The 12,293-nt window shown below is 34.9% G+C and overlaps 2 protein-coding genes across 2 annotated transcripts in view; one reads left to right on the top strand and one right to left on the bottom strand.

The window, feature by feature from the left end:
* LOC148944638 (transient receptor potential cation channel trpm-like) overlaps positions 1 to 6,104 on the bottom strand; it is a gene marked incomplete at its 5' end in the record, with an annotated part of 53,360 nt that extends 47,256 nt beyond the window's left edge. Inside the window, 3 exons of the mRNA XM_089100825.1 lie at positions 298 to 612; positions 4,826 to 4,964; positions 5,797 to 6,104. Of these exons, the coding sequence (XP_088956951.1) occupies positions 298 to 612; positions 4,826 to 4,964; positions 5,797 to 6,104 (762 nt within the window). The remainder of the gene's footprint in view (positions 1 to 297; positions 613 to 4,825; positions 4,965 to 5,796) is intronic.
* A 4,938-nt stretch (positions 6,105 to 11,042) lies between these two features.
* The window catches only part of LOC148944637 (transient receptor potential cation channel subfamily M member 1-like), a 26,899-nt gene continuing 25,648 nt past the window's right edge, over positions 11,043 to 12,293 (top strand). Inside the window, exon 1 of the mRNA XM_089099977.1 lies at positions 11,043 to 11,203. Within this exon, the coding sequence (XP_088956103.1) occupies positions 11,043 to 11,203 (161 nt within the window). The remainder of the gene's footprint in view (positions 11,204 to 12,293) is intronic.

Genomic DNA, 12,293 nt, shown 5'->3' with positions numbered 1-12,293 from the left:
TAGATTGATCTTTATACATTTACAAAATTACACTTTTGGAATTTTCCTTGCAATTTTTACAGGTTCAAATATACAAAAATAAGAAAACATTCTTCCTTTTAAGCAACTTTAAATCCTTCTCTTAAAAAAAAAGTCAAAGTGAGTTCATAGTCTTGGCTCGATTAACGGATAGATTCAAATTATTGAAGTTGATGAAACTGACGAATATTTCACAGGGAGCATAGACATTAAAAACAACCTAGCATTTGAGGAATAAAAAAAAAGTCAAAGTTTAAGTTAAGGTCCTAAATTACTTACGCTATTATATAGCTCTTCTAATCTCGGGATTGTTAAAAACTGAGACATATTGACACCTTGTTCTAGAAGTAGTCTTACAAAATCCACGCGGTTCTGAGCCAAGGCATCCATCATCGTTTCATGCAGGGCAGAATTCGTCCAATTATGATGAGACTTAAGCACCTTTTGACGAGCCAAATCCACACGATTCCAGGCTAATGTCAAATTTAGATTTAGTTGTGGGGCAAGGCGCTCATTTTCAAGAAGTGAACCCATTATCTGAAAGTCTAAGTCGCTGCAGCAGCCATCTGTAGAATCAGGCGACACGATATGGATCTAAACAAAATTAGAACAAAAAAAAATTTATAGAACAATAATATTCCAGGAGTAATCAGGAATCATATTTTAGTGATAACAAATTGGCATAATTTAACAAGCGCACAATAGTAATGTAACAATTTAAGATTTTAAATTAAACAAAAACATTAAGAAAAACTTAAGATAGGTTATGTGACAAAGCTGGATATTACATCACGGACGGAAAAATAAAGATCGAAAAAAAACACAAAACAAAATGAGGATCATTTTTCGCAACTAAAGTAAACGAGCAAAAAGGAAATTTTGGCAAAGACCTCTGCTAATCCTCTGCTAGTTTTGATTTTTGTGAAAGCAATTATTTAAGTTCTGAAACAACAAACATGTAAAAATAGCATATTCTTATAGTTTCGCAATAACTTAAAAATAAATAAATAAGGATAAATAAATTGTGAAAGACAAAGAAGATGAAATGAGCAAGAGATTACGATATTTGATATTTACGATGTAAAGAGTCCAGGTTTACAGAAGAAAGAAATAAAACTATTTTTTGTTGAAAATATAAGTAAAAAACAAAACATTAAATATTTAATGTACTTTTATAATAAACCCCCATACCTTTCAAGTTGTTCATTCATTGACGCATTACAGAACCAGTTTTTTGTTAGTTTCTTTCAGCTTAACGTGAGACAAGACAAAGAGAAGTGACAGAATAGATGTAAAATATATAATTTGGGCAATATATTTGCACATTAGGGGGTGAGGTAAAGTATTTGGACAGTGTAGTGTTAGAAAACAACTCTTACAACATAATATGCAGAATAATTGCACCTAACACATTCGGTATGCAGACCCGATATAAGAAGGAACTGAAAAAAAAGTGAAAAAAGATAATGGCTAGGAAGAAAGAGAGAAAGATTACAACACTTGACGTTACAAGTGGTTACAAGTGGGCTTTGGAATATTTGGTCCAAAACCCAAGAATAAAAGCGTACCAAAGATGCCTTATGCGGATGGAAATATGCTTTTGAAGTTTAAGCGGAAGCTTAAAAGTGCAGATTTTGAGTTTCTTCAGGATACTACAGGTATTGATACCAAATTTGGTAAACGGTATGAAAAAATAAAATTACTATTTCAAGAGTATTTGGAGTTTAAAGAGACAAAGCAAAGATATAAGTTGCCAATTAAACCTTGGATTACAAAGGGATTACTAGCCTCAATGGAAAAAAGGCACGTGATGTACAAATGGTGCGCGAATCAAGGTTCAGCATCTGATAAAGAACATTATAAAGAATTTAATAGAAAGTCAAAAAGTCTTTCAAGAAAAGCAAAAATGGATTTCTATGAAAAGAAATTTAAAGATTATGAAGGAAGCCCGGCTAAAACATGGCAACTGATTAAGTCGGTAATAAGCCCAAATAGTGAACCAATAACTCCTAGTAATTTGCCGTGGGAGTCAGATAGTGGTGTAGCCAATAACTTGTGTACCCACTTTTCAGAAGTAGGGCTAAAAATATCGACATCTGTGGAATGCATAAATGGTGATGGTACATACCAAAATTTTCTTCCTGACGCAAGTGATAAAACCGTTTATCTTCAACCAGTGTGATCGCGTGTACTTGAGGATATTTTAAAAAGTATGAAAAAATCGGCAGCTGGAAGGACTTTATAACCTTTCAAATAGTTCAAAAAAATTACCAAATTATATCTAGTCATCTGTTGTACCTTTTTAATTAATATTTTGAATTTGGAGAGTAACCTAATTTCTTGAGAAGTGCTTTGGTTATTCCTTTGTATAAAGGAGGTGATAAGGAAGATATGAACAACTACCGTCTGATAGCTCTACTTCCAGTTTATTCTCGTATTTTTGAGAAACTGATTTATATACGACCGATGGATTATTTTGAAAAAAGATGTTTTTTTCACTCTAGTTAATTTAGTTTTAGAAAAAAATATGTCTACAGAGCACGCTTTATTATTTTTGACAACACTTTTTAACGATTGCCAAGATTCAGGTTTAAGAGCAGATTCATTTTTTCTAGATACTATGAAGACTATTGACTCTGTAGATCATAAGATTTTATGGGCTTAGCAAGAAAACGGTTGAATTCTTTTTAAAAGTCTGAAATTGATTGCTTCATTTCTTGAAGGAAGAACGCAAAGAGTACGGCTGGGCACAGTCCTGTCAAAAGAGATGGTAGTAAAGTGCGGTGTGCCACAGGGGTCTGTGTTGGGTCCCCTGTTATTCCTTGTCTATATTGATGATCTAAATGGATGCCTCAAACAACCATCAACTCCAAGCTACCCTGATGGCCCGGTGCCAGCAATACTTCCAAGTTTTGCTGATGATACTAAAGTTACAACGGCTGCGAAAACAGAAGCGGATTTGAAAAATGGCATGAAACAAGGAATGATAATAATCGAGAGGTGGATTGAGTTAGTAAAAGGAAGTATAAAACGGACAAGTATTGTAAGGTATCTTGGTTAAATGGTAGATGAATGCCTAAGTTTTAAAGATCATATTGCATTTATAAGCACTAAATTAGCCAAAAATGTTGGAACTCTGAGGAAGCTGAAAAACTTTTTTTTCCAAAAAGATTATTAGAATGTTGTATTTTTCTCTTATTCATCCATATTTGCTCTATTGTGTTACAGTTTGGTCGTCGACGTTCACTAGCCATTTGTATCCGCTCCGTGTGTTACAGAAAAAAGCTGTAAGAGCTTTGACCAATGCCTTGTCCCAGAATTCGGTAAGATCGAGGTATCACCAATTAAAAATTTTACCATTCTTTGGTTTGGTTAAATTTTATGTAAATTTGATTATGCATAAATTTTTTTCTAATTTGTTACCTGCATGTTTTGCGGAATTTTATAATGAAAGGGACCATAGTTATGAAACTAGAAATGTTGAATTAGTTAGAACGCCGGTTCCAGTTACTACCAGATCTATATTTTCTATTAGGTATAATGGTCCTGAAGTATGGAACAGGCTCCCGGCGGAAGTAAAAGGTAAGAAGGCCCTTGAGGAATTTCGTGCTTCTTTACGATGTATTTGTTTTAACCAGTATTGTAGACATGGATTAAGTGACTGATTTGGGAGTGAATATATGCTTGTGAGTGTTAAAAGAGAAATTGATTTGTGGGTTGATTGAGGTGAGTGTCGGTATATGAAAGGAAGCATGATGAATCATTGAGTATGAGCGTGGGATTCCTTTAAGTTCCCTGTAAATAAAAATTAATTATGTTTAGAATGTTGATTCATTATTTAGTAGGGGTGGGGGAGGTGATGAGGAGTCAGAGAGTTTTATTTCCCCATGGAAGCGCATTAGTGTATAAGTAGTTGAAGTGTTCCTTTTTTGGGTCATCCCAAACACGCTAATATGCGTCGGGACCTATTTTGATATTGTTATTATTATATGCAGTTTTGTTTTGTTAGTACTATATGGAGATTTCTATGTTGTTGTTTTTTTGTGACCCATTTGTTAATAATGATAAAAAAAAAAAAAAGAAGAAAAAAAAAAAAATTAAAGTTCCCAATGAATGAAGTCGATTCCTACTTTCAATTCAAGTCTCTTCCGGCCTTTGTGGCTGTATTAGGGCTTCTTCTCTTCTAGTAATTGGACGCGTAGGGTGGCGATATTGTAACCTTTTTGGAAGCTATACAGATATTCTCGTGGAGGCTATAGGCATGAGTTATCAGTTTATCTCTTATGAGGTCGACCTTGAAGGCGCATGCCCTGTACCTTTCAAAGGTGATTTTTCGCCGCTGGTTGGCTGTCATTCGTTGAATGTTACCTAACGCCTGGAGCAGTTAACTTTTGATCTGGTCCAGGATCCAACTGAAGAAAAAAAAGCCTGCATTTGAGGAGAAAATAAAATAGATAAATAGTACAAATTGGCAATGCAGGGATTTTAGGCTGAAATCTACTTCTGGAGCTGGAAGGGAGGGGCAAACTCATAAAAAATTTGTATAATTTGTGGAAAAAACAGATTGAGGGAGATTTACAGATCTATTCGGTAAAGAGGCGTACAGGCGTCTTTGTGTTCGTCACTGCTTCCTTCAATAAGTTTAATAGAGCCCCATCATTGGAACTGGAGTCTCAAAAGAATATATGAAGAAAATGGCGTAGGACTATTTAAATATTTAGCAGGAAACATGAAATTCTTCAGAAGAAATACAAAGACCGATTTGGAAGTAGTATAACAAAATTTACAAGCAAAGTATACCACTTACCATATTTCTTTTCTCTGCGCATAGTTCCAAAAGCGAAAAATATACATCAGTCTCTTCTGTGCCACTGCTGAACATCGTTTGTATTGATTCTAAAACATAAGCCCGTAGCTCCTGGGATTTTGTACTAGTTGTCATGTACCTTCAAAAAAAATGCTTAAGAAAGTAAAATTTTAAAGGAGAATGTGAAATTGCACTTCAATTAAAAATGAAGACATTGCAAATTGTTTAACCTTGAAAAACAATAATTTGCAAGCAGTAAACTTAAGAGCACTTTAAAAAAATAGAGAAAGTAAAAGAATTATTGGACGAGACAGCCTTGCTCTTCAATTAAAAATGAAAACATTCAAAAATGGTTTAACCTTGGAAAATATTAATTTGTAATTAGCGAACTTGAAAGTATTTTAAAATGGATAAAGTAAAAGATAGACTGAATAGCATAACAATGCTCTTCAATTAAAAATTAAAATCTTGCAAATTATTTAACTACGCAAAATAACGATTTACAAAGAACAAACGTAAAAATATTTTAAAACAGATAAAGCAAAACATAGACTGAATGGCAGAATCGTGCACTTCAATCGAAAATTTAACCTTGCAAAACAATCATTTGCAAACAAGAAATTCAAAGTACTTTAAAGCACTACTTTCCAACACTGGAAACTTTCGAGTATCCGTCACTCCTTAGGTTAGGACGAACCAAATGCATGAAAATTTAAAAACAATAATATATATATATATATATATATATATATATATATATATATATATATATATATATATATATATATATATATATATATATATAAATTTTGGGATTAATATTAGATAGCGATGACCATTTAAAAATAAACGATCTGTATTATTTTATAGTATCTAATTTACTCAAAATGCCAGAACAGGGTGAAGGACAAAGCAACAGTGACAAAATGTCGAGAATAAGCAAATTACATTATGCTCTTTGGAGATACTACCTGCAGGCAAAGGTAATCAAATCCGATGCTTTTCCAGATCCTTCAATGACTATAACTGGAATGGCTGGAATATCCATTATATACTGAGTCACAGCTTGAATGGTCTGGAGATCTCCCTCAACGATCAAACAGGCCAAAGGTATATTACAGTGATTTCTGGACTGCAGACGAATATTCCCAATGGATTTTTCTAGCCTTCTCCGGAGAATCAGTTCATGACCACTCTGTCGGTATGTACCATTGTCAGCAAGAAGAAAATAGTTATGTCGATTGCTTAGATTGATAAGTGTTGACCTAGGAAGAAGTATGGTCAAAGATTAGTCATGTGTTGAAAACCTATTTGTAGAAAATGTCTATGAAAATTACAGGACCTATTACTGATACAGTTAAATATGCAAAATCAGCATTAAAAAACACAACTCTTTTTATATTAAGTTCAATTCCTTTTTTAAAGAAACAATGAGCCAATTGAAACATAGAACTTTGACTTGGTTCAAATGATGAGTCACTTGACACAATGTGTCAATTAAAACAATAATTCAGTTGACACATAGAATTAAGTCCAAAATGATAAAGATAATAAAGAACTTGGCCCAAATTATTTTACTATTCACTAAAAATGAAGGTTCCATTTGTAAAATTGCAAAAAAAAAATGAATACTACAGTAAAACTGAAACCAATGCTTCGGCATTCGGATTGGGCCTCTATGGATTTAAATTCGAGGTGGCAACTTGCCAATTTCGGTATTCAAGAAATTTAAAGGCATTTAAGATTTGGATGTCGATTGCTAATTTTGGGTCCGAGACAATCAACGAAGTAATACAGATGACATTACAGTACATCCGATGGATATCGATGGGACCATTACTTGCAAAAATAGTTTTCTTACAAAAACATAAGTCAATAACATAGATCGAAGAAAACAGAGAACAAATGTTTGGTTATGCAATAACCCCAATCTCTCCTAGAGCCATAAATAAAAAGTCCTGGCTCTAGGCTCCAACCGAGGAAAAATGCAGAAAAACTCCCACCCCCCTCGGGACCCAATTAATTTTTTTTTATCAAAACTGAAATCCAACTCATAGCACTTCTAAGCTGCCGGGATTAGCAAGCTGCTACCCTAACCTTGATGCCCTTGAATCCTGAAATTAGGATGCTGCTATTACGATTTTTGATCTTAAACAGCACCGACTGGGATAACAGAGGCCCAATTTTAGTGATAGATTTAAAAACTGCAACAAGCATAACATCAAACTTCTTATGAATTATTTTTCAGATTTATTTTTATTATTCAGCTTAAACATTAAATACAGCAATTTCACAAGAGTGAATTCTAGGTTGTATCGCAATTACAATACAAATACAAAACGATATTTTGCGCCATCTATATTTTTTCAATGTACATGGTATAAGAAGTCGAAAAAAAAGATAAGACCTAGACAGATAGTTGTTAGTTTTTTGATAAAATTTAAGCAAGAATCCAAATTCAACTTATTGCGAATGAACAATCTACTACTATTATGACAAGCAACTCATCACACCACCATATCACCGGCATCCAGAAAAGCTATGGAATCCTCTTATTTTCCCCACTCTATGGAGAATCTAATCTTCGTTTGTACCAAAAGCACTATTTTGGCAGATTAACACTAAATCTAGAAAACACGCCCACACCATATTGCCATTTCTTTTATACTCGCTTCTGACTTCATATACATTGTTGAAATCAATACTAACTTTAGATAGTTCCTTTAGAACACGTCAGCAGATCAAGCTCAACTTAGGTTCCTGAGATACATTTAAAAGCTGTCACTGCCGTAGCTTCTACTACCCTAATCATAATTCTTGGGCATCTTATTCTTTTAAGCTTCAATTCGACGTTAATTCCACCTTTCAAAAGTGTGGAACGTAATTCCAATAGTAAATTCAACGGAGTCAAATATTCTTTGAACCAAAACAAAAAGCAATATAGCAGAGAAAGCATTAATCATTGAGAATTTGAAAGATCCATATCTTCGTGACCAAATACAAAATTTAAAGGAAATCGCGATCAAATATGGAAATGAACATATTTCAAGATATTCAACTTAATTTGAATATCTTTATTTAAATTAAAATTAAGGGGGTTAAAGAAGACTATCTTGAATTATGAATTTCATTCAGAAATCATGATGCTGTAAGTAAGAAGTTAAGAGACGAACTGGAGTATTAAGGTAAAGGCAGAGGAGGCACGAAGCAAGGTCAAATATTTAGCAAACGCAAGAAGATGGCCAAATTTTTATTGTCAAAGATATCGTTATTCGTTACTCATAGTGCTTGCAGACATAGCTTTTGATTCAGTTGATATATCAGTCCTTTTTTGTGTAGAATCGGAAGTAATGTACTAGCATTGCTTTAGTAAAGAACTGTTTGCCTCTGTGTTGCATGTATTATTATCCTGCTCCTGACCATTTTGTAGGAGTGCTCATTAGACGGGATAATTGACCACAATCCCCCCCCCAAATTTTGTATCACCCTAGATGTTGAAAAAAATACGATTTTTGGTATTTTCATTGAAAAAAAAATAAAAAATTCGGCCCCCACACCCTAGAATTTGAAAAATATGCTTCGCCTCTCCACACATTTTCCTTAATCCCGCTAAAAACAGAAATTGACGTAAGGAAGGCGCAATCGATGAGAGGGGGCTTATTCGATTGCAGAATCCAAAGTTAGGAACGGCTTGGGGGATCGATCTAAAACTTTCTGGAATTGTTGAGGGTCTTAGTGGACCTCGAGTGTTGACTTGGAGGGAGGGGTGGAATCAAAAAATAACACTACATGTATCCAGGTTATCAAAATAGAATATCCACAATAGTCCGAGTACTATTTGGAAGATCGAGTTTAATCTTTCAGAGTGTTGGAAACTGGAAGAGGACAAAGAGACCTCAAATCAGAAGACATTATGAGTACCCAGGTTATCAAGATAGCGTGTCTGCAATATCATAGGAATAGTTTGGAGGATCGAGTTGAGACTTTTAGAGTGTTGGGAGGAGGGGCCGTTGGACTTCAAATTTCGGCTTGGAGTAAGGGTCAAAGGTAGAAGGGGTCAAAAATGGCTTGTCTCCGATCCACCTACAAGGTTTTTGACTGTAATCTAGAATCTATACATGGTAAAGTCACTTGGTATATCAAAAGACTGTATATGACTACGGTTTATCAAAATATCTTATCTGCAGTGTCTCGGAAGTTGAAACTTTCAGAGAATGTTGGGATGGGATAAGGGGACAAATATTATGCTTGGGGGAGAGGATGGGAAGGGCAGAAACATTTTTATTTCAACATAATGGGTGCCAAAAGGATCATCAAAACCGTTCTGCTTCCATCTACATTAGTCAATAATGTAGATGGAAGAAAATAGGAAAAAAATATCGTTGTTGTCCTACCTCCAATCCACCCATTAAGAGCCAAAAATGTAAAGTCATAAGAGTGAAGCATTTACGTCTGCTAAAAAGTATCTGTGGCTATTTTCATTAAAAAAATTGATAAATTACCCGTCCTAGATTTTGACAATTCTGTTTTTTTATCTTATTTTTTTTTATGTCTAAATTCAGGGCACCAAGTATAATTAAATGTCTGATTTACTGTCATTCTTTTATCGAGGTTTTAGATGACTTGAACCTTCTTTTGAAAGAGTTAACAGAGAAACTTTTAGGGATAACTTCCCCAGGAAGATCATTCAAGGTCGAAATACAACGTCAAATGAAGCTGTCTTGGGATACGGCTGCCTTTATGAGATATTCGTACGTCGTTTCATCAAAATATTTCCTCAAAGTTTATTTATTTAAATATACTCATTAAAATTATAATAAAATTTCTTATCCCAATTAAATTTTCGTAGATTTGTATCACTGCTCCGACCCAAATTGAAAAAAAAACAAAGTCAGAACTAAAATCGAACTTGGATTCCCTATGGTACCGGAATTAGCAAGTTGCTATCCCGTCTTAAGTTGCCTACGGGTTTCGAAATTAGCAAACTACTGCCACAATTTTAGATTCCAAAGACCAGGGCGGAACAGGGTACCGAAGATCTGCATGAGGTTGTGAATAAAGATTCATAATCATTGGGGATTTTGGGGAAGTTGCCAAAATCAATGCTTTAAATAGTTTGGGGCGGCTATGTAGCATTTCCAAGGGTGTCGAACACAGGCGGTATTACGCCACGACTAATTGGGGCTGGTAAATTAATTTCGGCTGAAAAAGATTTAAAGTTACGTAAAAGATGTAAAAAAAAAATCTGCACAAATACTTGCATAAAAGTATCATGATGCAAAATAGCATACTGCAGAAATATTCTTTTGAGAAGGCTCCGTGGGTGGCTTGGTGCTGCAGTGAACTATTACTAATAATAATATGAGAGCTATAATTGTGCAGGATTTGTGCACAGGATTGTGCAGGATGTGCTCGTTCTAATAGTTTTTATCCTCTTTTCTTACGTCAACTGAAAAGTATACGATTTTAATCCAACAGAAATGGTTTAGCAGAAAGGGCTTATCTTTAAGCATCTCATTATATAAGAATTCGTCTTTAATCTTTTCAAATATGAAAAAAATGCAACAGGGTTTTTTTAATAGTATGTCAAATTATTTTGCGACAACATACAAATGACTTCATGGAAAAGTGAAATTCCCAAAACAGAAATTGACTTTTCTGCAACATTTGATGATCACGCGATTTTAAACTGCACCCTCAGACGTTTCTTATCAGATGCTCTTTGAAAAGACATGAAAAGAACTTTAAACTTATCATGTATAAAGACACAGTAGGTCTCTTTTGCGGGATGTCACATGATTATTTTGCAACAGAAATGCGAAGAAGCACGGGGAAAAGTGAAATTTCCCAAAAAAGAGAAAGGTTTCTCTGCGACATACAATTTTTGAACGCACAAATTTTGAAGAGCACAAGAGAACAAACAATTTTTGTCTACACCCTCAGAAATTTCCTATCAAATACTGAGTCCGTTCATAATCATTGAACTTTAAACTTCTGAAGCACAAAGGAACAAAAGTCTTTCGCGGAATATAGCACGATTATTTTGCAACCAAACGCCAAGAAGTGCAGAAAAAAGAAACGTTTCTCCAAGATAGTTTTTCGTGATAATTAATGCCCGAGCCATAGCACAGTGCCACCTCTAGATGAAAAACCCGTGATTTATGATTAGCAAGAGCATTTCCTTGATTATAACGTCATAATTTTACTACAGGAAAATATGGAAAAAGAAAGAAATTGGATTCAAAAGACTGTATCAATACATATAGACCCCGGCGCATCGACCGAACACCGCCAACGAGAGGTCCGGTTGACCCCCACCGAAGTATCGCAACGCCGCTGGCACGCCGCATGCGCGCCGCCACCAAAAGAGGAGGCGGCGTTCGGCTGTCTTTGAATTAAATTTGCGGCAATTCTTTATTGCGTCAACCGCAAGGTCGGAGCTTTTCTTTTCTCCTGTGGTTAAGTATTTCGATTTTCCTAATTAGAAATCAAGCAGGGCTTGCACTATCCCTGAATTTTCGGCGATTGCCCCGAAAATTACCCAATCACGGTTTCACCCCTAGTTATTTATTACTAGTGACTATCCCTGCCAAATATTACTTTGCAGCCTATACCATAATTCTTAACTACTCTCTTGTTCGTTAATTTTCGGTTCTTGTGTTACTTTGGATATAAACTAGACAGATACAATTGCGATATACACGGTTCTTCATATGTTAACAAAAGTGTCGTCTTTATGTAACTAAATACAAAAACAATTTTTTCTAACTGAAAGTAAGGAGCGACATTAAAACTTAAAACGAACAGCAATTATTCCGTACAAAAAGGGGCTGTCCCCTTCTCAACGCCTCGCTCTTTACGCTAAAGTTTTTTATTGTTTTAAAAAGTAGAGTGGTGAAAAAGAGTCAAATCTTAGCGTAAAAATAGAGGCGTTGAGGAGGGGACAGCCCCTTCCAAATACGAAATAATTTCTGTTCGTTTTAAGTTTTAATGTCGCTCCTTACTTTCAGTTAAAAAACAAATTGTTTTTTATTTAATTTCTGAACGTTTTTCAACTAATGCAGTTGGCTCACCGTGCATCAAAAATTAAAACACAATTTGCATATTAATTTTGGCAGATTTATTCTGGATATGATGTGTCGCCCCCTCCTCAATACCTTGCTCTTTACGCTAAAGCTGCTAGCACTTTTAAAAAAGCTTCATATTCTAATTAAACAGCCCCCGTGTTTCAATTTTAGTAAACAGTCAAACTTTAGCGTGAAGAATAAGGTATTGAGGAGAGGGCAACCCCTCAGATATGACATAATTTCTGTTCGTTTTTCAAATAATGACGGTAAATCTGGCTCAACCTCTATGAAATATACTCCTCTCTCTCACAGAAAACTCCTCCGTGGAAATTTTACCCAACGTAAAGTACTCCCCCCTGTCAAATTCCCTCCAGACAGTTCCATCCTCGCTGAGAATCCCC

This window comes from Artemia sp. Qi Xiang Cuo, chromosome 14 (assembly GCF_049724085.1).
Source record: "Artemia sp. Qi Xiang Cuo chromosome 14, ASM4972408v1, whole genome shotgun sequence".
Taxonomy (NCBI): domain Eukaryota; kingdom Metazoa; phylum Arthropoda; class Branchiopoda; order Anostraca; family Artemiidae; genus Artemia; species Artemia sp. Qi Xiang Cuo.
This window is presented reverse-complemented; position numbering and strand designations above follow the sequence as displayed.